The sequence below is a fragment of the Corvus cornix genome, chromosome 4A (assembly GCF_000738735.6).
Source record: "Corvus cornix cornix isolate S_Up_H32 chromosome 4A, ASM73873v5, whole genome shotgun sequence".
NCBI lineage: Eukaryota > Metazoa > Chordata > Aves > Passeriformes > Corvidae > Corvus > Corvus cornix.
In genome coordinates, this window is record NC_047058.1 from 10466066 (window position 1) to 10488365 (window position 22300).

The window sequence follows — 22300 nt, forward strand, 5'->3', positions numbered from 1 at the left end:
AGGGAGGCCTGCCATCGCCCCTGGAGGAGTTGCTCTTTGCAGGATGCTCTCTCTAGGAAGGTCGTGGCATACCGGTGCTGACCAGCATCGGACCCCCTGTGATAGGTGGGCAGTATCTGCAGTTTGCCAGAGCTATTGGTGTGGCTGTTAGTGAAGTTGGCAGGCACTTATCCCATGGCATAGTTGCCTTGTGCTGGTTTATTGTAAGGGGTTAACGGTATTAGTGCATTGAGAGAATGTGAAGGTTTGAAGATAAAACCTGAATTTGGTAAATCAAACTCTTACCAACACGGTCCACACCCTTGTTTGAGTTGTGTACCCCACATACCAAGTATGTTAAAATTAAAGTGTGCCTGTGGCTAATGGTAACCAAGTCAGAGAAATTCTGAACCCCTACTAAACTTGGGGTTTGCAGATACTGTTAGGAGTCAAAGAAGCTATTTCTGAAACTCTCAGTCGTGATTCCTCATTCTTGACCCCAGCCTGGAAAGCCGTCTGGGGCACCTTGTCTGTTGCTCTCTGTTCTGCTGCTGCATCTCTTTCTGATCGTTTGAGTGAGTTCAAGGTCAGAAGGTACTTAATTAAATACACCTGCCTTTGACATGTGAAGAATTTTTTTTTTTTTAGCTTCTACAGAAATATAAAGCATTTAATAAATTTACTCTGCTAAGATTTGGATGGTCATGTTGAGTTGCCCACATATATAATAATTCTCAGACATCATCAACAGGATGTGGGGAAAATTAATGACCAAAGTGATCAGTTAAAGGGACGTGTTTGTTAACCACAGCATTCCTCTTTGCTCCTCTCTGTCTCTTTTCTCCTATCGGGGCATAAATGTGGAAGCATGCAGGGAATAGGGAAGCATTGCCTTGAACTTGCCATTTTTGTACTTATTATATCAGACTTACATAGTGCCTGTGTGCCAGCACTAATATTCCAGCATGAAGGAATTATGAATAGAAAACCATGTATGTAGTCATATGTCACATGCTTGCTAAGTCCAAAGTCCTGGCTCTAGATAATTATTTCTTGCATTAATCAGTTCAAACAGAACTAAGATAAATCACTAGTTGCATTTCCTCTTCATTTGGCATTTATCTTAGCTTGTCTGCTCAGTGAATTGTGAAAGAAAGTAAACAGTTTGTCTCTGATTTGACACCACACTGAAGTGAACTGAAAAGTAGTTTCAGCAGTAGCATACTAAGACATCAAATGAAGATTTGGTTTTTACATGCTTAGATGCTAACTTTCCCATAGGGCATGTATTATCAAGTTCAGTACTGTTGCCATTATTTGATGGCTTTAGTTTTAATGAGATGGTATTTTATTGCATTGTCTGATCAGCAATGGATTTGGGAGTTATAGGAATGTTTGTCTTGCATAAGATTTCATTGCTGAAGTTGAAAAGGCTCATCATGTTTTTTCAGCTTTTCCTGTTTCTGTACTATAATTATGCCTCTATTTTTCTCAAATTTCCCTTCAGACTCCTCCACTCCCTTAATGAAAATGTAATGAGAATGATGTTTATCACCTGCTTGCAACAAAAAGAAGGAAAGAATGTGCTGTAATAGTAAATGCTGTGGATAAAGAGAAAGAGTGTCCCATTTTGGAAGAGAGAATTAGGTTTGATTTTCTGTGGACCAGCATACAAATGCATGGCTTTCCTATCAAATGACTGCATCTCTTCTTCCAATGGTAGTGAAAGCACTGGATATAATTCAAGGGAAAAGACAGCTTTCAGACATCTGTTACTTATTAGTTATTTGATTTTCTATTGTCATATTCATGAGAAAATGTTCCTTGTCAAGGCGCCATTTTGTCATTTTTCCATATTTGATTTTCTTCTTTGCTGCACATCTGAAATCTCAGCTCTGGATTGCAAAGGTTTTTTCACTCCATTCATTCGTCTGGTACTAACGGTCCAATTTATTAGTTAATGAGATGAGTAGGAAATAAATTGCATTAATTTCTTAGGGATAATGTCAACAAACACAGTTTTCCGTGTGAACCTCTGTGACGCATGACCCATTGTTGACTGAACAGTTTGTGTCAAAGAACTATGTGCTAAGTCCAGCTTATGTTTATCTGGCTCAAACAGGTTGTAACTGACTGAAATTTTTAACATGATTGTGTAAAGAAAATTTCAAGGGTACTGTACTTTTGGTATGATCTGATTTTTTCAGTTTTATTTTATCTCATATTTTTTGATGGAAAGGTTTTCGGGAGGCGATCTAATTCAACCTCCTGCAGGGATGGGAGCCTTTCAATTTAAACTTTTACCATAGTTTTTGATTTAGACATCAAAACCTGAAAGTGGGTGTCTGCAAAACCACTTTGTGACCTCTGAAAACAATCTGCTTCATCTGGAGAAGTATCAAACCTCAACAGAGCAAGGGCCCTTGTGAAAATCACTGCTAATGAATGTATTAATAATGTGGTATTACAAGGACTTAGAAGATTAAATATTCATGTTCACATTGCAGTGTTAAGGTGCAAACCTCTTATTGTGCCAAAGATTCTTAAATAAATGATCTGGCTTTGGTCTGCTGTGGAATAAGTTTAGATGGATGTGACTCAGTACAGCTGTTTATTTCTTATAGGCTCCACATCACCATTGTGCTACATCACTAAGTATGTTATAGATAGTGGGTCATTCTTTTCTGAACGAAGAGCAAGTGGTATGTGGAATTGCATCCTAAGTTATTGAGTACTGTTGTTGATTACTGAATAATCATTATCCGTTTTTTCTATTCAATCAAAGTGAGTTTGTTACTATTTCATTACTTTCTGTATACTATAGTTACTTGTAATAACTAGAAGCTTTGAATCAAACTGGGACCTTAGTAGGTGCTAGACAACAAAGTGAGAAGCAATCCTTCCTCAAAAGGGCTTTCAGTGTAAGCCCTGGAACCTGCAAACATTCTAATACATTGTATAATTACACTGCTTCTCCTGATATTGTCCACACTATCTGCCACAAAGTCTTTGGAGATAGTGATCTGAAAAAGTGAGTTGCTACTGTTGACATGCACAAGGGGAAAACCAAAAACCATGAGAACATTATTCCAAATAGCTGAGTTCTCCCGAGGATAGCAGAAAGCAGGTCCCCTACATACAACCAAATACTCTGGCGACATATAAATGTGTTGGGTCATAAGTGAGGTCAGTTGAGATTTTAAAAAACAGAGAAAGGTTAAAGCAATATTTTAATGTTCAAGACCATTTTAGTCTTAGCCATGAGAATGATTAGATGATTTTGGCTACAACTACCAAAGAAAATAGCCTCAGGTTTCTGTCTGATTTGGAAAATTCAAGTCCAAAAAAATTCTGGTTTAACAGATTTAAGTCGTAACAAGCTGTAGTTCTGCGGGGACAAGAGGTGAGAGCAAGGAGAGCGTTGAGATGAGCATTTTCCAGACCTGAAACCGTCTGGAGAAGATGATGTGACATGAAGGGGCTGCTAGAGATGCTGAGGGAGGAGAGGAGAGGCGAGGCTGGCGCGGAGCCGGGACCGGTAGGAAGTGAGGTACGGAGCGGACGGAGAAACGGAAGGAGCTGAGGAGTAGGGCTGAGGGGGCCGAGGGAACGGAGGGGATGTGCCTGCGGAACGGGCTGAGGGGGATGACAAGCAGGGATGAGGGGAACGAGGAGCGGGGCTGTGACGACCGAAGGAGCTGAGGGGGATGAGGAGCGGGGCTGAAGGGACCGAAGGGGCTGAGGGGAATGAGGAGTGGGGCTGAGGGGACCGAGGGGGCTGAGGAGAATGAGGGGAATGAGGAGCGGGGCTGACGGGCCGAGGCGGCTCAGAGGCCGCGGAGCTGCGGGGCCGCTCTGCACTTCCCGCCCGCTGCCGCCACGCGCCGCCCTCCGCCGGCGGGAGCCCGCCCGCCGCACCCCCATCGGCCCGCCAGGGGGCGCTGCCCCTTGCCGGGCGGCGCTGAGGCTGCCGGGAGCCGCCATCTTCTCGGAGAGCGCTGCCGAGCGCGGCTCCCGCGCCGCGGACCGTGCGGGACGGGATGTGCCCGGTGAGTGCCCGCGACAGCGGCGGGGCCGGGGCGGCGGCGGGACTCCGAGGCGGGCCAGGCTCCCCGGCTGCCCGCGCTGGTGGGGCTCCCCGCGTGGAGCGGGGGGCTCGGTCCTTCAGCTCTGCTCCCGCCCCCACGGCGGTGCCGGGGGTGCCGAGGGCCGGTGCGGCCGCCGCTGCCCCTGGCCGCTCACAGAGCCGGCGGGGCGGTCCCGGCCGGCGAGGCGTTGCCCTGGGGACGGGCGCGCCGCCGCCCGCGGGAGCGTCCGGACCGGGCCGGGGCTGCCCCGGCGGAGCCCAGACCCGGTCCCGAGCCGTGCCCCGGCTCGAGGGTCCGCAGCGCTCCGGATGGAATCTTCAATGCTGCTCTTTACAAAAGTGAATGAAAAATTAGCTGTCTAATAAGCGCTTCTGTGGTCTCTGTGGTTCTTTTCACATATTTGAATATTATCTCTGCTTGCCCACTCTTGTATTATTTTATTAGGCCCGTCGCTTTCTAGAACTGCTTCTTGTTAATAAAAATGCAGTTTTGTTCAGCTTTTCTTTTTTAAGGTTACAGTAGTTATTAAGAATTCTACAGGGAGAAGTTCACTCAGGTAGTATTTTTCAGCGGTAATTTAAGTTCAAGCAGTTCTCTTTTGCACAATGTCTATGATGTTATGCTTACATTTTTCTCTTTAACAGTAAGTGTATTTCTGCTTCTGTACTACTTGTCTGATGCTTTTGTCTTCCTGCTGAAAGCTCTATAAATGGGTGTAAGTACTCATATTGGTTTGGGTAATTTTTGCACTGTTTTTGATCTGCATCTGCTCTAAAATGCAAACATGTTTGCAGCACTACTTTCATTATCCCTTCACTGCTACAGTCTTACATTGTGATTTTAATTGCAATGCTTCATGTAACTAACTGGGAGAATTTAGTTTCCTAATGAACATATAGAAACTTCAAGATCTTACAGTAGACCATTTTTGAAGGAAAAGCAACCAACTGCATGAAAAAACCCTCTTTTACCTTTTTGTCAAATACTTTTTTTTTTAATCTAATACCTTGACAAAGAGCAGTAGGAAATACACTAACTTAATTACTCATTGTTTATCCTGAAGTAAGTCACCACATAACAGAGAAGACAACAGTGAAGTGTCATCTCTAAGAAAGCAAGTTTTTGTGTGATGGATTGGTTGGTTTAGCTTTTATTTGGATATTTTTCATTTTCTTAATTGCTTCCTTTTGCTATCTACTTGATTTCTTTGAAGTTTTCTTTGAGGTCCTTTAAAGAATCCCCAACTACTTCCTTTTATGAAAAGCTTGGCACCTACAGCACTGGCCAAGAAGGGCAAAGGAATAAGTTAATGATTGTTCTGTGCCTCGCCTGATCTTGCTCTTTGCAACCAGCAGCAAAAGTGAAAGAATGCTGATGAGGGTGGTTGGTTGTGGGTTTTTTTGACTGCTCCCACTGATACAAGACAGACTTGCATTTGTTACCAGAAAAGTAAGGAAATGTGTGTTCATATCTCAATTTTAGAAGTATGAAAATGGATTTCCTTTCAGGCCGTGTGTACCTGTGATAGGACTTCTGTCTGTTGCTGTCCTCCCAAGGTGGGTGGTACAGCTGCAGGGAGCTGAAGACTTCCAGAAAATCCAATTTATAATCAGATACAGAATTTCCTAGGAGAGAGAAGAGAAGTCTGGATCATGGAATTTAATTCTGTCTGCTGTTACGTTCTTTCTCCTTTTTGCTGCCCTCTAGTTTTTAGTTCCAGGATTTTGTTTTGTTGTCTTTGGATTTTCTGGAATATGCCCAATTTATGTCCTTTGCTAGTTTTAGTAAAATATAGGCATTTCAGACTTTCCCTGACCTCAGACTCTTTCAAATTTAGAATATATTTTAGTTCGGATTTTTTGGCCAAGGGAGAGAATTTTAAAATGTTTGTTTTGTTCATAGTTTCAGAGTTGTGGCTTCATAAACAGTGCTGAAGGTTATGTGAAAAAGAAGGTTTTTAACCTCTTTTTGTTTCTACCAACAGGAATGAAAGTATTGGAATTTGTTCTAAAGATTGGTGGAAAATAGCCATGAAACCTGTATCTGCTTTGATTAATCCATTGCTATACTTGGTCTGATTGGATACTAATTCCTTAGGGAAAACTACTGTAAGTACCTTTTGTATTGTTTTGTTTAACAGTGTGCAGTCCTTTGCTGCTTTTTAGTTTTCATAGCATGGGGTCTTTTTTGCAGAGTTCTAATCCAAAATATTCTGAGCATGATGATTTAAAGTCAGGCTCTAGAAACCGCAAGATTTTTAAACATGAAAAATGTAGCTGTGTGTGAAGACTGAATGCTGTTAAGATGAAGAAGGCATATTGCAAAGCTTGAATTGAGTGTCACTCCTGTCATATAAAATGTAAAATGAAGCTGCACATATCTTGCAGATCATTGTCCTTCCCCTTCAGTGTTTTGGAGAGTTTCTTATTAAATAGAAAGGCAAGCAGAGTATTTTCAACAGGCACAACTTTCATATTTCTTTTTTGGTAAAATATTGTAATTAGAAATAATTCCCAAGTCATCCCCATTTCCTGACAAAGCTAAAAATAAAATATAGAGGATAATTCAAGACAGATTTCCAAATTTACAAGATGATGAGGGATGTGCGTGTATAAATACACACACTTTATATATAAATGTATATATATGTATGTATTCTTCTCATTCTTTAATAGCAAAACATTTGTGCTGTGACACCAGAAAGTGTCAGGAGGCTGTTCTGCCTCAGGCTGCTGCTGAGTGACTGTGAGTGATGAGTTCAGCATGGCTGCTGTGGGCAGGAGCACTGGCAGGGCAGGGAACGCCCTCGCCAGTGGGTGAGGCAGGAGGTGCCGGTCCGATGCTTCTCCAACTTTGCCATAGAATCCAGAAGATTCAGCAGTTTTGCTGTGGCATGAATCATCTTGCTGTAACTGAAATTTCATATCATAATATCTCCCTGATGAAAAACGCCCTCTTTTTCCATATTTTTCTTTAACTAGGAGTTTAAATTATTTGTAAAAGAAGGATGTAGCACTAAAAGCTGAAGCGCAGCTCACACTCAGGAAAGAAGATGCATCTCAGGGCACTGCAGGTTTTAATAGGCATTTTTTACTACTGGCTGTTCTTTTTAATAACCCTTGTTGACTCAGTAATTTTTTTTTGTTTCTTAGCCACAGGAGCAGTATCTTAGGCTACAGCATGCCAGTTTTTCCTATAGCAGCTGGTATTTATTCCTTCCTTCTCATACATACAACTGAAGTTGTGATGACATTTAACTAGCAAGTTCACAAAAAGGATTTTTTTTCTCTGCCCTTAGCAGCCATGAATCCTTTTTTTTTTTCGTTTCTCTATTCCATACCTGTATGACTTCTTCATGAAGAAAAACACAATGTAAAAATAGTTCTCAAAATGGTGTATTTCTGTTTGCCTGGTTATGTACATTTTGAAGATGGGGAGAGCGTAGAAGTCTTTGTGACTAAAGTCAGAAATTAGGAGGATATAATAGCCTACTATAACCTTGAGCAACTGACTGACTTCCTGTAATGACAAACCCTGATGGGAGGCTAAGTAGGACCTGTTGGAAGAACAGACAAATGAAGCTGAGCTGATGGGGTTATGTAAGCTTTGGCATTGAATCAGGAGGCATTCTGTAGATATATACTCTCTTTCTAAAATAAATTAAAAAGAATATAAACAGAACTTTTTTAAAAAATGGCTATTGATAATTAGATACAAATATGCTAAAATTTGTAAACACTGTTTAAATAAGTCATGTTTCTGGTCATTTTATACTTTTATAATCTTTATAAGTATGTTTTCAGTTAGCAGCATGCACCTTCCTTGATCTAATTGCAGCTGAGCAGGCAGAAACTGAAGTTCATTGAAGTGACACATGCATAATCTGTGTGTCAGCTGGTACAGTATGTTCTTTTTGATATTCGCTTGGTGTACTACTCACATTTCAAAATTCAGTCAACAATAAACACTAACATGTACCCTTTGGTCAGGAACATGAGGCTGTGCAAGTAGTTTTCTGACTTGGAGGTTACTCCCATGCTAGTCATGTAAAAGAATTAAAAATAACACCTTATAATGCCAATCTGGTTTAGGGTTAAGGACGGAAATAATCATGTCTAGTAAAAATATAGTTGAAAGGGAAAAGTGCGTTTTCTACTTTTCCTTTGAAGGTTTTCAGATCTAGATAATATGATCATGTTGTATTTTTGCATAAAATCAATACCTGTTAATATTTTTAAAGCTGAATTAAACATGTTTGTGTTGCAGAACGACAGTGTACAATTTTGCATTTTGAATAAGTTAACATTTTTGCTATATATTTTTGTCTTTATTTTTTCTTCTGAAACATAATCAGTAGGCTATATAAATTGGTAATTCAGCTTGAAAGAGGGTGGTGTCTTGTGGCAAATAGCCTTCAGATATCTAAAAGCAGGATTAAACTTGGCTCAATTTCTGGAAACCTTTCAGGCTAAAATAGATTTTGTTTATTCACTGTATAAGAAGATATATAATGCTTCAATAATAGTTAAAATATCTGGGTTTTATAAATGATTATTGTTAACATTTCTGGACCTTCTACCTTTAATTCACGTGTCCTTAAATAAAACCTATGCAAAATGGCTTAATTAACTTCAGTATACATAGAGTATACTCTGAACTCAGATTGGCTACTGGTATATATTGTAAAGTCTTGTGTGCCCATCTTAGGTGGCAGATTTTTGTGAATTTATGTTTCTTAGCCATAAACTATTCAAAAATTTACCCTCAGTCATTTTTCTGCTGCAGTTAATATCTGTCTGAGTGCTGTTATGATGCCAGATAATTGTTCTAAATCATTATTCCAACTAACTGGAGTTAGGCTATGGCTAAAAAACTGGTGCAGAAATACTCTTCCTAAGGTAGCTGTAATTTTACACTTTGAATAGTTGCTTTTAACAGTTGTTCGAAATAGAAATAATTGAACATGATACTGTATTTGAAGTAGCACTAATATTGTATATAAAACAGTACTTACACAGGCAAGGAGTTTGCCTCAATGCTTGATAAGATGTTTCTCATAGATAAAACTATAGTGAAATGTAAACCAGCCATGTTTTGTGGGGCTGTTGTAAGGGAAGAGCTTCATAATGTGGCTGGAGCATTGTTAAACCTCGCATCTACCTGGGAGGGACTGGTCCTGCTTCTGTCATTGCAGTAATTAGATGTGGCTTTGAGAGGCTTTCAGAATCATAGTTGAACCTTTCTGCTCCAAGACATCATGATTAAATTATGTGGTTGATATAATTTGAAAAAGCTAGTTCATATTAAAGAATTGATCTGTTGTGATTGTACCTTTTGTGTCAGTACTCACTGGTCTCTTGGTATGTGCTTTTCATACGGTTTTGATTGTGAGGATTGAGATGGATTGCTTAATTCCAGAGAATCCAAATGTGGCAAATATTTTCATTATTACCATATAGAGGGCATAATTTCTTTTTTATTCACCATGTTAACAGAAGGGTTTTTGAAGTATTCATGGCATTGTAGAAAAAAGCTAATGTACATAAAACAAATAATTAAAATGCAAAAAATTTAAATAGGAAGAGTTTTTTTCACTGCTGCTGAACTCATTTCTATATAAATACAATAGAAATAGAGATATACTGCTATTCATACAGCAAAAGCCATATGCATTTGTTTTGGTTTTTTTAATGAACAGTTTGAGAAGGAGACTCTGAAGGATGTGATGTAGGCTTTGTTTGTGTTCTTTTAGAAAGTCTTTCAGGCATGCAGATAAGAAAATTACTATGCAGCTAGTTGGTTTTGAGTTACACCAATTCTTTCATGGATGCAGTGTAGTAGTGATAGATGCTTAAGGTCACTTGAGATCTTTACAGGAACAGTTCTAGAGGCTTTAAAATAAGATTTTATAAGGAAATAAATGTGAGCAATAAACATGAAAGCTTTTAAGCTTTCAGTATAAAAAACTTTTCTATGTATGTATGTATATAAAAAATACATGTTTTATGGCAGCTTTCATATTACTAAATGTAATTACTGGTTTGGGGTTTTTTGCCCTTCGAAGTCAAAACAAGCATATAGGTCAGATTTGTAGGTTAGTCAATGCAATTTATTCAGATGCTATTTTTGAATTTGCTAAGCTAAAACAGAAAGCCACAGCATATTTCTAGTGTTCTTACATTAGTAATGAACTGAAAGAAGTAATTAAAGCTGGTGCTCAGAAATCTTGTATCTGTTATTATGTGAAGCACCCATGCCCAGGTGTTTGATGTCACGTTTTCCCTACCTGCTTATAGGTTAATTATCTTTGTCATCTTGGCAGAGGATGCAGCAATCCTGCAATACATAGGCATTTTAATTTCCCCCTCCCCTTTCTGAACCCCAAAACAGGTTTTGTAGAAGCTAAATCTGGTGTTATAGAAGCAATCACTGGAACATCTGCATTGACATTACAGAATGTATAATCAACATTAATGCAGGTCTTGAGGAAGCTATGCTTTTGTGTGCTGGCCTACGTTATATAGACTGGAAATAGATATATTTCAGCATTCCTATGGAAAATAGAGAGGGACACTTGTTCAGTTAAGTACATACTCTGCTCTTCCTTATATGCCTTTCTTTTTGCTAATTGCTGAACTATTACTGCTTTATGCTAAGAAGTTTATTTGAGCAGTCTCATTATAATTTAATTTACCACTTTAAGATGTGTATCAGCAATAGCCAAGACTTTTTAAGTCAATAGTATCACTGCACTTGTCTGGACAAGAGATGAATGTTTACTGTGCTTTGACTTCATCTATGTTGGGATGAAGGTGATGACTGTCAATTTGTGGTTCTTGCACAGGACCCGCTGTAGCCAAGTTGCTTTGTTTCATCCTCAACAAAGATGGGGCTTGGCTTGTTTGAGTGCTCTTAGCAGCCTTCTGGCACAGAAGGGATGGGAGGCAGGACTGGTAGTTGGTACTCACCGTGGAAAAGTGTAGGCAGGGGTAGGAACAAGTGCTAAAAAGAATGATGTTCCTTCAGGGAGGGAAGGGAGGAAAAGCTGAGGTGATGGCAGAGGTACAGGAATTTTTGTAGAGAGTGTAGGCAGGGCATGGAAAAGTGGAAGCAGTATGCCGGACATGAACACTAGTGCTGGGTAGTCCCAAGACACTGATCTTAAAAGCAGTGCACAGCACTTTGATAAAATGCCCCGGTGAAATATCTGATAGTTTATTTCACAAGATGTTTTGCTAAAATATAAATTGAGGTATGTCTTTACAATATAACACAAGTAAAAAAGGTTTTTCTTTTTGTTTTTTTTTTACCAGTTGCTGCCCACCTGTAATGGGCATGGGGGTCATGGCCTTCACATGAGGATAATATGTAGTTGTGTTTGAGAATTGAGCTCTAAAATCTTGCAACTCTGGTCTGACTTAGATCAGTATTTTAAATTTAGTAACTTTGTATTTCAGGTTCAGAAGCCTTTTGGCAGAGTTTTGCCCAGAAGTATTTTGTTGATTTCATTCTTGCAATCTTTATTAGGAAAAAAAAGAACATACTTTTAAAGCTATAAACCTGTGTGTTCTCCAGGTAAACGTTTATAGGCCTCTAAGATATCTTGATCTTCCTGCTTTTCTTTACAATATTTTTATTATTTTGGTTTTAATACCTTGGTGTTTGCCTCTGTGTAGCAGGTGATACAGCCAAGGGTGGAATGGGGGAGAGGAGGAAGAGTTGTTATTTTAATACATAAAGGATGGTAGTTGAATTTAGCCAGTCTCCAGGGTTGTATATGGATGTGATCTATCCTTCTGTCTGGGAAATTAAAACATATATTCTTTGTTTAGGAAATCTAAAGGAGAGCCGTGCTTATGAAGAGATGTCGTGTAATGTCCCACATAACTCAGAAGCTTGTGCCTCTGCAGACACTGATGGAGCCCAGGAATGGGCACAGGAGCGTGACCGACTGGGAACTTTTGTTGGATTTCCACAGGGCTGTGCCATTTCGGTGTTAGCTCTAGCACAAGCTGGCTTTGTTTATACTGGAGAAGGTGACAAAGTGAAGTGCTTCAGTTGCCATACAACTATTGAAGGATGGATGCCTGGGGATTCTGCAATTAAGAGACACAAACACCTTGCTCCCAGCTGCAAGTTTATTACTGAATCTGCTTTTCTGGAAAATAGCATGGATCCTGTTGCCCAGAACTACCAGAATAGAACTGAAAATGGTTCCAGCAATTCAGTCCTCCTGTGTGCTCTGGATGACCCTGATGTGGAGGCAGATTACCTTTTGAGAACTAGGCAGGTTGTGGATATGTCAGATAGTTTCTATCCTAAAAATCCTGCTATGTGCAGTGAAGAAACAAGATTGAAGTCTTTTCACAACTGGCCCCTCAATGGCCAGTTGACACCACAGGAATTAGCTAATGCTGGATTTTATTATACAGGTGTTGGTGATCAAGTGGCATGTTTTTGTTGTGGTGGAAAATTGAAGAACTGGGAACCCAGTGACAGAGCTTGGTCAGAACACAAGAGGCATTTTCCCAAATGCCTTTTTGTCCTGGGCCGGGGTGTTGGAAATATTTCAAGTGAATCTATTCCTGCTGAGCTTGGCATAAGTGGTCTGAACAATGCACAGCACCCAAGGAATCCCTCTATGGCAAAATATGGAAAACGTTTACAGACATTTTTATCTTGGATATATCCTGTTGACAAGAAGCAACTTGCAGAAGCTGGATTCTATAGCACAGGTAAGCCAGACCTTGAAATGGCTAATACCTTTTACAAAGAAATTGTACATAAGGAAGTGTCTTGTTATGAAAAAAACCCTCAATTTTTAAAATTCTTATATGGAACAATTTGCCAGAATCTCTTTACTCTGTAAACTACTTTCCACAGTTCTTATGTAAAATTGTATACATTGTATCAGGTATGGTTTCCTAGCAAGGCATAGACTTGATCATAAATTTGTTCTTAGCAGTAAAACGGCCAAGTATTTTCTTGCCTATTAAAACCTTTATAATACATCTTTCACAAAGACAATTATTTGAGTTAATATTTTTTAAGAAATGAAGTGCTGTCCTCCAGACCTTAGGTGTAAGGAATGGGCCTGTGGCCTGTACAAAAGCCTGTGAACAAGACAATGCAGGTTGTGTGCCATTCTACTTAGTTAACGCATGTTTGCATTATCATGGCACGTGGACACCCAAAACCAGCAAATACCACTACTGCCTACTTTATGAAGACAGTGGTGCCAGTGGAAGAGCTTTTACTCCTAGACATGTAGTGTTTGAATTGGATAAGACACCGTCTCTGTGCATTGGTTTCTCAGTTAGATGAAATTGCACAGTACCATTAAAGACCTTTGAAATTCCTCAGTGAGAGATCCTGTACGAGTGCAAAGTGTTGCTCTTACTTGGTGACAAGGAAAAGGGGATTATCTGGGATAATTTCTTGCTCTCATCTTACTTGACTTCTCTCTTAGTAGCTCTCAGAACTTTTTAATCTGATTCCATTTATTTTACCCGTGGCCATAAATAAAATCTTTGCTATATTCCTGTATGGGTTATAAATGGGCAATATTTGTACCCAGTAGAACTATTTTATTGATTTCTTCTTGGATTCATAAAAGTACCAAAAGATCTGTATTGTGGAGTTGCACTAACTGAGCACCAGCTTATCAAACCGAGGACTCTTCAGGTGACTTCTGTGAAAACTGTTCCCTGTGGCCTGAGAGGAATTTAACTCTCTAGGGAAACCCTATCCATACCTCTTCTCATTCCAATTAAAACAATGTTTAAGCAGTTTCTGGGGCAGTCTTGGATCACAGTAGGCACAGTGCTAGAACAGAGAGGATGCAGTTCTCCTCAGCTGGGTTTGTTATTGCTGATTAGGGCCTGTTGATCTTAATGGGAAATGGAGGACCACACCGCCATGTAAACATCTCTCATTCTTTGTGGCAGCCATTTTCAGGCCTTGTTTACCATTGGATTGAGCTTCTTGATAATAGATTATTTTTAGCTTTTGTTTTTTATCTGTATTATTACTTACTAAAATAAAATTCAGGAAAACTTGCTTCTCTTATTTTGTGTTTCTTTAAGTTTGGTTCTCCCCTGAACATTTGTTTCAAATCATGCATGTTGTTCTCTGTTAAAATGGAGTTATTTTCAGTTTAAATTGTGAATCAGTATAAGAAATATTTATTTTCTTAATAATGTAACATTTTAGTTGAAAACTTGGTATTATGCCTGCACATAGTATGTATGTGCAGTAAAGTATGTAACTTTATTCTTGTGTGTTTCCTCAGGTAATGGTGATCACGTTGTATGTTTCCACTGTGGTGGAGGATTGCAAGAATGGAAGGAAAATGAAGACCCTTGGGATCAACATGCCAAATGGTTTCCTGGGTAAGGTATCTCTTAGTGTTTTCTTGGTATGTGTCTGAGTCTTATTTATTTGAGAAGGTTGATTATGGCTTAACATTGTTTAGAGTTATGAAAATAATTTTATGTTGTCTTATTTGTAGGCATTATTAAAGGGAAGATATCTATGTGTGGATTCAAGCGATGCTTGCTTTCTCAGCAAGAAGAATCGTGTAGTTTTGTCAATATGTATCTGAGGGATTTTTTTTGTTTTTCAAGTGCTACATTGTAATGGTTGTTGTAATAGCTTGGTACTTGCAAAAGTTTATAACTTATACCAGGATACAAAATGACTAAACAGCTGCCACAGTGCAAACAAACCTGAAGAAGTCAGTAGCGGCGTGGAATGTAGAACAGAATTCTCTCTAATTATAAAGGATTAGGGATTCCAGGTAATAGTAGTAGTAGTAGTAGTACCAGAAGTAGTTTTTAGAAAGACTGCCAATGTCGTCTAAAATCTGTTTTGAGGAAAGGAAGAACAGTATGACTCAGGAGTTCTCACAGGTGAACAGAAGTCATCCAAATACAAAGATTTAGTTACTTGTCTAACATTGATAAAATCGGTGTCTTTTATGCGTTGACTCTCAATTTTCTTTTCTGTGGTGAATGGCTCTCTGGAAGTTGGAGATTGGTATTTATGCATTAGCTGATCCCTGTTTTAACAGTGGTACAGGCAGTTTTTAATTATTAGTCTCTGCCACTTGAAAGAGATATGATTCCAAGTTTTTAGTGTGGTGCAGTGAATGGTTAAGGAATGTTTTCTTTCTACATTTCACTCCTCTTTTATGGGTTTGATTTTGGTTTAGATTGCATAAATTGTGTCGGGTTTGATTACTTCCTCTCAGATCATAAACTGTTTTTTGGGGGTTCTGTTTGCACATCAGCCTCAGTGGCAGTGTGTCAGTCTCACAGCAGCTGTCTGTTCCTGAAGGTGAAGTAACTGCTGGAGCTGGAGAACTCTTGTCAAGCAGTTATAGCATTCCCTAAATCTTCTGGTAGGGAAGAACTCTGCCCAGTGGCTAAGACTGGCTGGGAAATAATGCAAGAAAGCATGGAAGGCACCTGTCTGACCAGTGACTGTTTGCTTTGATTGTGAAAGACTAAAAGAACCAGCATTTTAACATAATGTTTATTTTTCATTTGAGTGAGTCTTTATTTTTAGAAATCTGTGTCATGAGTTGTCATGGCCAAAAACTCTTAAGCTTTCTGGTTCACCAAAAATGTAAGAAGATAAGTAGTGCTTAAGGTGTTCTTAGAAATATTACAGTGACATCACGGTTGTTGACTAAACATTTAGAGATTTTAAAAGCAGGCAGTCTGTATAATGTGGGAAACTTATCAAAGCTTCCAAAGTTATGCAACAAATTTTTGCTGCTAATGCAGTTTTATTAAATCTAAATATTCTTATTTTCAGGTGCAGATTTGTGAGCAAGGAAAAGGGGATAGAATTTATAAATAATGTTCACTTAAGAGATGGACGTAAGGATTCAACAGTAGGTTTCTTGCTTATTAATCTTTTTGTTAAAATAGAAAGAATCTGAATAATTTTTACATGAAGTTACCTTTTAATTATGTGCCTATCACTTAATCCACCTGCTGCTTCTTTCATTGGCAGAAAGTGAAAGAATTGCACTGTATTTTGTTTCTGTCAATCCGAGTGCACAGATCTCCCAGTTCTCCATTGCTGGGTTATGGATCATAGCCAGGGTACCTTGTGAACGTTGTATACTGGATACTGAACAAGTGCCATTTGTTTTATAGCCTGGGAACCTAAGGTTTATGATGAATAATAGCAGATACATTTTCTTTTCTTCTTGGTAGAGCATTGTTAAACTTGTGTGTAGTCACTAAAATGTAAAACTGATAATATTTTAGAATTCTTCTGTAGACTAAGAATCATGTACATAGTATTATTGCCAAGATGGGTTAAAATTTTAACAAAATACTGATCATTTATTCAGAGCAGGTTAGTTGTAGTCACTAAAATAACTTGAGATCAAATAGCTGTTTTTTATTTTGTAACTGTATACATTTCCTTCTACTTTCTCCAGAATTATAATTTTGTTTCTTTCTATTTCACTTTTAGACAGAAGCTGCTGAAGGGACAATACTTCCTAAAGGTATCTATTTAAAACAAACAGCCTCCCCCCTGTTTTGGAATATACATATTTGAATGTATAGTGGCAGGAATGGTTGATTTTAAAAATAACCCTGTTACATTTTTAAATCAAGCATGACAGGCAAATTGTTGGATGATATTCTTCCATTGCTTCATTGCTTCTAAAGAACTTCAGAATGTATTTTACTTCTCTTAGGGGTAATATAATTTGGTAAATACTGTAAAGTAAAAGTTGTGAACTATGGAAGATGTTTGTATCGGATGCAGTCTTATAGCTGGTGAGTGTGCATCCAGTATTGAATTAGTGCTTTGGGATGAATGTTAAAGAATACTGAATGGAAACAGTCCTTTTTCACGGGGCAGGAAGAATTGGTCTGTCCAATGGCAAGGACTAGGAAGCTGAGCAAGCTGAAGCAGTTTGTTATGTGTTTCAGTATTACACATTCCTGCAATGCCTTTCACAAATACCAGCAATAAAAAAATAAAACAGTTAAAGAGGTAGTAGGAGGCCAGTCAAGCAGCTTCATCCCAGGGAATGGGAGCTGTTGCTAGTAAGAGTGGTTACACAAAACCTGCTTTGAAATCTCTCCCATATGGCTCATTTATGAGAGTGAAACTAAAAGAACCTTTTTTATTTAAAAAAAGGCTTAATTTTTAAGAATTAAAAATTGAAAAATTTTGCTGTTTGAATGTTGATTAGTAAAATGAAGGGGAAGGTCCAACAGACTGAAAAATGGTTTCCCCAAGTAGTGTTGTGTCTTACCATGGACAGATCTGTTTGCTTGGTGGTGGTGTAACACAGTGCTGCTGTGTTTTGGTTTAATAAATTCAAATTACATACTGGTTTCTCTCAACATATGTATGATTTTTTTTTTTTTCTTCCCTGAACTGAATTAAAATTGGTGTAATGTTACTTATCCATTGGGACTTGGAATTTTGGATGAATTTCACTTAACATTCAGCTACAGAATTTGTGGTGACAGTTACATGAAACATGTTTGTTGATTTGAACAGCAAATCTAGAAGGATTTCTATAATATAAATAAATGAAGGGAGACTGGGAAAGCTAGGATAGAAGAAAACTCAAATCTGCAGTCTTTACAATTAGCAAACTTCTCAAATTGGAAATATAGTTCCTTAGGCTACATATTTGTTTGCAAATATGTATCTTAAAGTATTGTTGTGAATACTGTCAGATAATCAGATTCATCCTTCTTAAAGTGTTTTTGTTTTGTTTTTAATTTCTTGTTTTAGATGATCTCTTACAGAATCCTTTGGTACAAAGTGCCATAGCCATGGGTTTCAGTTTGTCTGAGATTAGGAACACCATGGAAAAGAGATTGCAGATGACTGGAGAAAGTCACACATCTGTTGAGGATCTGGTAGCAGACTTAAGTGCTCATAAAGAAAATACAAGGGAAGAAGAACCAAATGAAATCCCAGTTGAGCAAGATGAGCTTATTCAATTACAAAACCTCTGTGTGTACTTTCATATCAGTTCTTTAGTCTGTGAAATACTTTTTATTGTTACCTGTTTACTCTCTGATCCCAGTCTTACCTATGGTAAAGTTACAATACTGTAACTTAAAATTAAAGACATTTGGTTTGGGACGTGCAAAAAAAGCCCTGAACAAACAGGATGTTAACATATTTGAGTGTAGCAGCATTTATAAATATCATCTCTAAAATAAGTAGTATTGGTATCTCAGAAGTGTGTAACACTGACAGTCTAGCGTGCTTCTGAGAAAGGTTGTATGTGCTAACAAAAAAAGGCCAAATTGTTGTGACAATTATATTTAAAAACAAAAGCAAGAATAACTACAAGAATATAGTTATAAGAAGAAATATAGATGTGGCAAAATGAAATAGACAGGGATACACTGTCATATTCAGTGTATTCAATATGAAAAAGTCATAGTGGGGGGTTAGTTATTTTGCAGTATATAATTTTGCTGGGGGTAGAAGTATTTTTGTTCTTGGCCAGTAAGAACAAGCGTGCTTCTAAATGGTGTTTCTATTCAGTTATTTATGTTCCAGTTTTGCTGCGATGTGCAGGTCACGCTCAGAAAGCCCTTGTGGCGCACTCTGCAAATAGACCAAACCCAGGAGTTCTGATTCAGGAGACTTGTAATTTAAGACAAGCATATGGGTGAATTCATAGGGAGGGCAAAGACCATCTGGTTGGTGTGATAAGCAGAGATCTTACCAGCCCACTCCTTTTAATAAGATTTTTAATAGGACATTGTGGGGGAAAAAGAATTTGCAGTGCAGCTGGACCTTATTTTGGTGGTTGGCTGTGCAGAGCTTCCCCCAAGTGGCAGGGGAGGGTGTCTGAATTTTGTATTTTCAAATGGGGCATACTGGAATAATAAAGAGCTCATATACAATGCCAGATTGACTCTTTCTGTGTTACAGATTTTAAGCTTTTTGAAATACGGGCAATTTGAAAATGGGGGCAGGGAAGGAAATCACATCCTCATTTTTCTCATTGGGGAAACTCAGAAAAAGAAATAAGATCCAAATTACTTAACCTTAAGTAATTAAAGTTAATTTCTTAAGTAGCAATTATCCTTTCTTTCACCTTCTGCTCAAATTTTGGGGAACTTGTCAGTGAGAGGTCCATGCAAAGAATGGTTTCTGATTGAAATATGCATATCCTAAATTCTATAGGTATTTCAAGCTCTTACAAAGATAGATAGATGCACTCCCTGCTTGCATTGGCCTGGGAGATGTAATGAGATAGAAGGGGAAGTAAAAAAAAGAGGATTCCATCCTGCAGCTGGGATTCTTCTCTCTTAATATTTTTTTTTTGTTCTTTTTAAGGGTGTGACCTTTAAATCATATGAAGAAAACTTTGTCCTTGTGTGTAAAGAGAAAAAAAAAAAGAACAAGAGTCAGTGGTACTAAGTATGTTAACTTCTTTTTATGTGTCTATTTTCTTTAGACCTCAGTACTGAAGAGAAGTTAAGACGCTTGCAGGAGGAAAAGCTCTGTAAAATCTGTATGGCTAAAGATGTATCAGCTGTCTTCATTCCCTGTGGTCACCTAGTTGCCTGTAAGGAATGTGCTCAATTACTTAATGAATGCCCTCTGTGTCGTACAGATATTACGAAGATACAGGAAATTTTTATGTATTAGTGGAACACACAGCACTATGGATGCAAGTGTTGCCTGTTTTATTACTTTAAAAATGTGTACCGTAATGTAAAAAGTGCAGTTAATTCCAGAATGTAACCATATGGCAGGATTTAGATTTTTCTGCTGTCAAGCTCTACACGTTTTAACACTTTACAAATTATTTTCCTTAAGTGAATTTCTTGTATGTAAAAAGCAATATGTATGAAAAGCAAATATGTATATTTTGTAACTTAAATTCATAGACCTGATATGGAAAAGCCCAAGTAATGTAAGCCTTTATATATGAGATCATTCCTTTGCTTCACTTTGGTAGGACACTATGACTGAAGTTTGTACAGAGTTGTACAAAGAGCCTGTCCCTATATAAAATTTGTAAATAAGTTAATTCAAAATATAATTGTATACATGTGTATTATACCTGAGATTTTAGCTTTTTAAAAATATTATGTAAGATTGAAAATAGTCTCTTTTTTCTGTAACTTTGGTTGTGACATAATTCAGACAATACACAAAAACCTGCTGCTGCAATACTTCACCTTATGTTTACTTCTGCTACTTTGTTAAGTTTGTCTGTTTTAATTTAATTCCTGTCTCCCTATGTATTTTTCTGGTTCAGATGTATAAATTGGCTTCAGTAAACTGGTTTTAGCCATCTGTTTTTCACAAAGATCCATCTGTATATAAAATGTACATTAATGTTATTGATTAAAGGAGAACTCAAGAAAAATGAAGGGGATTTTATGTACCCTGTGCCCTTCATGAGAGGAGGCTCATTTTAAATTTGCTCCCTACACAAAATGTTCAGTTTGGCATTTTTCTTGGGGTTTTTTTTAACACAGCATAATCCTAACTGATTTATCTGCTAATACTTTGCACTGCATCATATCTTATATTTTCATAGGCGAAGATTAAACTTTATCTCCTAGAAAACACTTTTTAAAAATTCACTAGCAACGTTAGAAATCTTTCATTTTTGTTCTTGTCAGTTTACAGCATTTAAATTTAAAAGTTAGGGATTATTCTAATAAGAGTCACCTTAAAATACTTAAACTATTTCTTATTGGACTGATCCTCCATTTCTAATTTTAGAAGTATCACAGCTTTTTATTTAAGTACAGCTGTTTTATGATCACTCTGCTGAATTATGTCACTTCCTTATTTTGTGGAACTACTGATATGTTCTGTGTATGTATTTTTGAGTTCCACACACTAAGGTTTAAAATATAGAATATACAGAATATAGTTGTTCATGTTATAAAAGTTTTGAATACACAGAAATGTATTATCTACCTTTTCTATTTTTTTAAAAACTGTGCTGTGTAATGGTATGAATATTTAAACTGCAACCCAGGTGTTCCTTGATCAGTGTATTTTATTCTCACATTAAAAAAAAATCATAACAGGAGGCTGCTTTCTGTTGCTTTTTGTTTTGTAACTAAACTTATTAATTTAACCTGAATGTTATTAAGGATAACAAATATGTTTTAATTGGAGAAGAAATAAAATCTATTGTTTGGATAGATTAAAGTTTGTTTATTATGAATCTAACAATAGTATTGGTATTTTTTTTTGGTTGGATTTGGTCTTGGGAATAGATGATGACTAGAAATTCATAAGAATTCAGCACATATGAAGAATTCAGTTTTATTTTGCCTTTCTGTGCCTGTGTGAGGAGTTTAGTGTTTCAGATAATTCATGCATACAGGGATTTTTCAGGACAGATACGGACTGGCAAGCTGACAGCCTTGTTCCTACCTCCCGTTCTTCCTTGCAGGGAGGATTTTTTGTACTTATCAAGGGAAATTGAAGGGGGGTTGTTAGCCATGAGCTGGTGTATCTTGCCTGAAATAGTCTGTTTAGTTAAGGCTGCACACTGTGTGGTGCTGACTTGTTTAAACAGATGGTTGGTTACCTAAGTTTGACCTGAGTCATGTGAGAGAGGCTGTTTGGATCACCTGGATCCAACTCACAGGCTGCAGAACCTGGCAAGTGGCTCAACGTCCTGTCTATGAAAGAGATGGACCAAATTTAACTTAAACTGTTACTAAACTAAATCTCAGCAAGGAGATGGTTTGGAGTGTAAGTGTAGTATGTAAATTGTCTGAGAAAAACTGGGAAGTAGGTCACACAAAGAACCTTCTACACTGCAATGGAGAGCAAACACATTGTCCTACTTTGCATGAATGCTTTGTGGTAAAGCTTGTTAACTTTTAAAAGGTATACTTTTATATTTTATATACATATCCCTTACTGCAACTTTTTCATTAATATCGTAAAAGATACAGCTATATAGCAATGCAAATTGTAATCACTTAGGGACATTAAAGGGTTAAAAACCTGTTAGTGAGATGACAAAATAACTGCTTGTAGGTTTAGGGTTTTTTAAAAAAAACTATAATCAGAGTTCTATTCAGACTAAATGTGAAAAAATAATTAGCGTAGTCATCAAATTCTGACAGCTTGAATTAGGAAGATTTTTTTTCAAATTACTTTGATTTTCAGTATCTTAAAGAAACAGAGAAGAAATTCCATGGCCTCTAATATTGGGCTGAGTGTTTAAAGAGACAGAA

The 22300-nt window shown here is 37.8% G+C and overlaps 1 protein-coding gene across 3 annotated transcripts; it reads left to right on the forward strand.

Annotated features, from left to right (window-relative positions):
• Positions 1–3922: 3922 nt before the first annotated feature.
• On the forward strand, positions 3923–21252 carry LOC104694440 (X-linked inhibitor of apoptosis). 3 transcript variants are annotated; one of them, XM_039572081.1, is made up of 8 exons: positions 3923–4028; positions 6052–6175; positions 11900–12802; positions 14359–14458; positions 15888–15966; positions 16560–16593; positions 17847–18071; positions 19537–21252. In XM_039572081.1, exons 3-8 carry the CDS (start codon positions 11932–11934, stop codon positions 19728–19730), a joined length of 1503 nt encoding a protein of 500 aa, XP_039428015.1. In that variant the 5' UTR covers positions 3923–4028; positions 6052–6175; positions 11900–11931; the 3' UTR covers positions 19731–21252. The 3 variants fall into 3 exon arrangements, with proteins under 3 accessions (XP_039428015.1, XP_039428016.1, XP_010405986.2); XM_010407684.4 differs by lacking the exon at positions 3923–4028 and adding an exon at positions 4846–5516; XM_039572082.1 differs by lacking the exon at positions 17847–18071.
• The last annotated feature ends 1048 nt before the right edge of the window (positions 21253–22300 follow it).

Bases quoted from the DNA above. Each gene is read 5' to 3' on its own strand.
- LOC104694440 (XM_039572081.1), top strand. From the start codon at position 11,932: ATGTCGTGTAATGTCCCACATAACTCAGAAGCTTGTGCCTCTGCAGAC. The intron at 15,967-16,559 runs GTAGGTTTCTTG...TTTCACTTTTAG, and splicing joins ATGGACGTAAGGATTCAACA to ACAGAAGCTGCTGAAGGGAC. The intron at 16,594-17,846 runs GTATCTATTTAA...TTCTTGTTTTAG, and splicing joins AGGGACAATACTTCCTAAAG to ATGATCTCTTACAGAATCCT.